Source organism: Diachasma alloeum, unplaced genomic scaffold (assembly GCF_001412515.2).
Source record: "Diachasma alloeum isolate Michigan unplaced genomic scaffold, Dall2.0 Dall_scaffold_00313, whole genome shotgun sequence".
Taxonomy (NCBI): domain Eukaryota; kingdom Metazoa; phylum Arthropoda; class Insecta; order Hymenoptera; family Braconidae; genus Diachasma; species Diachasma alloeum.
In genome coordinates, this window is record NW_021680452.1 from 590,291 (window position 1) to 594,131 (window position 3,841).

At 37.0% G+C, this 3,841-nt stretch overlaps 1 protein-coding gene across 1 annotated transcript in view; it reads right to left on the reverse strand.

Annotated features, from left to right (window-relative positions):
• LOC107039916 overlaps nucleotides 1-3,540 on the reverse strand; it is a 14,407-nt gene extending 10,867 nt beyond the window's left edge. The window contains exons 1-2 of the mRNA XM_015259773.1: nucleotides 3,477-3,540; nucleotides 1,564-1,774 (exon numbers count right to left, since the gene is read on the reverse strand). Of these exons, the coding sequence (XP_015115259.1) occupies nucleotides 1,564-1,774; nucleotides 3,477-3,540 (275 nt within the window). The remainder of the gene's footprint in view (nucleotides 1-1,563; nucleotides 1,775-3,476) is intronic.
• Nucleotides 3,541-3,841: the final 301 nt, after the last annotated feature.

Here is a 3,841-nt window from a genome sequence, read left to right on the forward strand (position 1 = left end):
CCCCCCCCCTCACCACCCGTCGACCCGTTCTGCCCCACTCCTTCCTCACCTCCCCTCACCAAAACTTTCAGAACATTCTACCACTACCCCTCCCCCCTCCGACCCGTTTTGCCCCACCCCTTCCTCACCTCCCCTCACCAATGCTTCCAGAACATTCTACCACCCCCTTCCCCCACCGACTCGCTCAGCCCCTCCTCGTCAAACCTTCTAGAACCTTCTCATTTCTCAAAGCCAAAGTGAGCCAGAACCGTTATTGCTATACTACTTTTACGCACACGAAACCGTTTCGAAAAGTCCATTTTTCACGCACACGGAGAGAAATTTTTGATAAAAATTATCCTACCGTTCTGTAAAAGTGTATCATGAGTCGTCGTTTCCCCATTTCTATCCCGAAATTTAATAAAAATTAATATGTGATGATCTAATTTTGTTCTGCGTTAGAGAAATTTTATCCTGATAAAAATAAAAATTACTGTGCCGGTAGAGTAAAAATTACTGTACCGGTAGGGTAAAATTTACCAACCGTTCTAGAATTTCCGTTGTTATCCGCATAAAAATTACAGGACTGGAAGAGTAAAATTTATTATGCGTCAGGATAAAATTTCTCTAACGTAGAATAAAATTTGATCATCATATATTAATTTTTACTAAATTTAGGGATAGAAATGAGGAAACGATGCCTCATGATACACTTTTATAGAACGGTAGGGTAATTTTTATCAAAAATTTCTCTCCGTGCAGGTATCACAATAGTATTTTTCATCATTTTTACATAAAGTGAAATTTTACGCACGGGGAACGTGCGTAAAATCCCATGTTTTACAAATTGTGATAAAATACTAACGCATGCCGTGCGCAAAACTCTACGAACACTAAATCGTTTCTAAACATGCACTTTCCAGATAGGTATCCCAAAATAGTGTATTTCAATACGAGTGCGTAAAAGTGTTTTTTGACCCGTGACAGGTGCGTAATGCTCGTCGAAGGCGAGTGTTACCTTTCCAAGGGTCAAACAACTTTTTTCTCACGAGTATCGAACCCTATCTTTCATCACGATATGTGAAAAGTGGGATTTTGCGCACGCGAAGCTTGCTGAAAATTTCACTTTACGCACAAGCGATAAAAAGAATATTTTATCCAATAATATAATATTTTTTAATGATCACTCCAAATCTGCTAATCTATAGTGGTCACTACGAAACTGTAGATGGCACTTGAAATATTTGTAAAAGAACTTATACGCTATAAAACCAGACTAGGAGCAAAAGAAATGCATTTTAAAGCCCATAATTTCAAATTATTGACATTCTCCTTAATTAGTATTTATCATTAAATATATCTTCCCAACTAAATACTTTGCCTGTCATGGAAAGACGTCAGATTTGGCAATAAGTTTCTTTTGACCAAAACCGCGGTGTTGTAATTTATGATTGAGTCCGTGGGCGGGTTGGTTGAATAATTGCATACTAGTAGGAATTCTAGTTCTCACTTCTCGAAACTTCTCAAAAGAATGAAACAAAATTTGTAGAAATTCAGTATTTAATTTGTACGTGAGGGATTTACCTAGATGATCCTCGCCCAGGGCGAGCCTCGGCACTCCGTGGATGACAGATATGACGTATTGGTGATGGTGACCTTGAGTCGGGGCGGTCTACACGGTCGCGAGCGATACGGGGATCCTCGAGTGTAAGGCGCCGAATGTAGAGTCCCGGCACCTCCTCCACCAGGACATGTCTCCTTCTGTAGCCAGCCACAGTGAGATGTTGTGTCTGACCTTTTTTCGTAAGAAAAAAAAATTAATTGACTGTTGAATAACGATTTTCAATAATTATTATATTTTGCAAAAAAAAAATTGATACACGCTGTTGATAATTTTTGGTTGAAATTTCCCATACGTTTCTTCAAAATATTATCAATTGACGGTTCTGTTAAAATTGTAGGGAATTTTGTAATTAAAAATTCACAATTTAATAAAGAAATCAATGGAAACTGTAAAATTCAGTTCAATTATTCCAGAGAAATTAATAGAAATCGGGGAAATTCAGGAAAAAATATACTTCGATTCTCTCGTTTTCATCGAAGATAGCAGTAATTTTGGGAATTATCGTCTTCCTGCTGCTCAAAAATATGTAATTCTATTCAATTATTAGTACAATGAAAAATTTATCATTTTTCATCATGAATGGAATTTAACGTCGTCCGAATTTAATCTCTCCTGAAAATTAATATTGAACTGTCGACGAGATTTCAATTTTTTCATAAAGGCTGAAAAAATATGTCAATTAAATATCTTCATTTAAATTACCCTGTCTAGAAACCCTAGCAATTAAAATATCCGCAAAAATATCATAAGTAGTTAGATTTTCAAATTTGTATTCCGAAACTCCGAGCTGTGTACCGTGTATAAGGCGAATTTTCAGAAAAATATGGCAAATTTGAGCTTGAGTATATAATAAATGGTAGCATTGGTTCATATAATTAATGCTAGCATTGAACATAAAACATCTCACGGGACGTCTTCAAGTATACGATCTAGATCAGTCTTGATTTTTTTCAGATTTTTCCTAGATCTTTCAAACTTATCATTACGTGGATTTATGCTGGTGCAGCGCGACGCTTCGGCGCGACCAACAGTGTTAAATTTTCTTATTTCCGTTGAAGATTCAAGTAAATTCGAGAATTATCATCTTTCCACTGCTCAAAAAGTAGTTCAACTAATAGGGGAGGGTAGGGCAAAATGGACCAGTGACAGAAAATTGATTATTTTTTTATTTTTTTGATAATTTTTACTTCCGAATGGAAACAAAAACAAAAATTCAAAATTATGTGTGGTTTGAGGTAATTAGCAAATCTGATCAAATTGCGACTCAACGACACATCTTGTTTATAAAACCCCTGTGACGGTTATGATCCTGCAACTCACTTTTAATTCAACATATTCAGTCTTCCTAATTTCAAGGAAAGAAAAAAAAATAAAAATTACAAATTTTCTGTCAGTAGTCCGTTTTGCCCTACCCTTTCCTGAAAAAATTGAAAATTTTGTGCATTTTTCTTCCTGAGTCAAATCCAACGTCGCTGTTCTGAACATGATTACTACACTGCCCCCTAAATTTAAATTTCTTCATAACAGGATATTTGAAAAAAAGGAAACAAGAACTGAAAGTGAATAAAATATTTCCATGATCAATTTATAACTCAGCAAGCATCACTCATTGGATGCGAAAAAATCAATAATTCCATTTTTTTTCAAAACTCAGTCAGACAATTTAAATATGTAGACTCATCACGTCCCCCGACACAGCAAAAAAATGACTCCCTTATTTATGCTTTGTTTATATTCTAAACGCAAAGTGTTTCATCCTGAACCCTAGCCCCGCGGTTCCTCAACAACCCATTTTGAATTTTTATTCCCTCGTTTGGGATCGAAACCGAGGTGTGGTATAGATTAGTTTTCGCTCATATGGGCTGTCAGCTACTTGCCGCGGGGGCAGGTCCCCCTCTGTGGCCTCGGACACAAACTCCACATACACTCACATACATCATAGGTCCCAATGCCACTACGTAATATTACAAGACCCACCACGGTGCTCCTGTGTGACTCCCGAGTCGAGTGTACACTCCTCTTTCTACTGCAATTGGCACTATCGATAGATTTATCCCCCTGCACAGAAAATAATCACGATAAAATCCGACGCAATCAAACTCTATGAATAAATGTAACAAATGTGATGAATCAATTCAGAAGCGAAACGGTAAAATGATTTAAGTGGGTTTTACTCTTAGTTGAGTTTTCGAGAAATATCTCCCACTCTAAGGGAGATAGGGAAGACCGGGGCAAAAT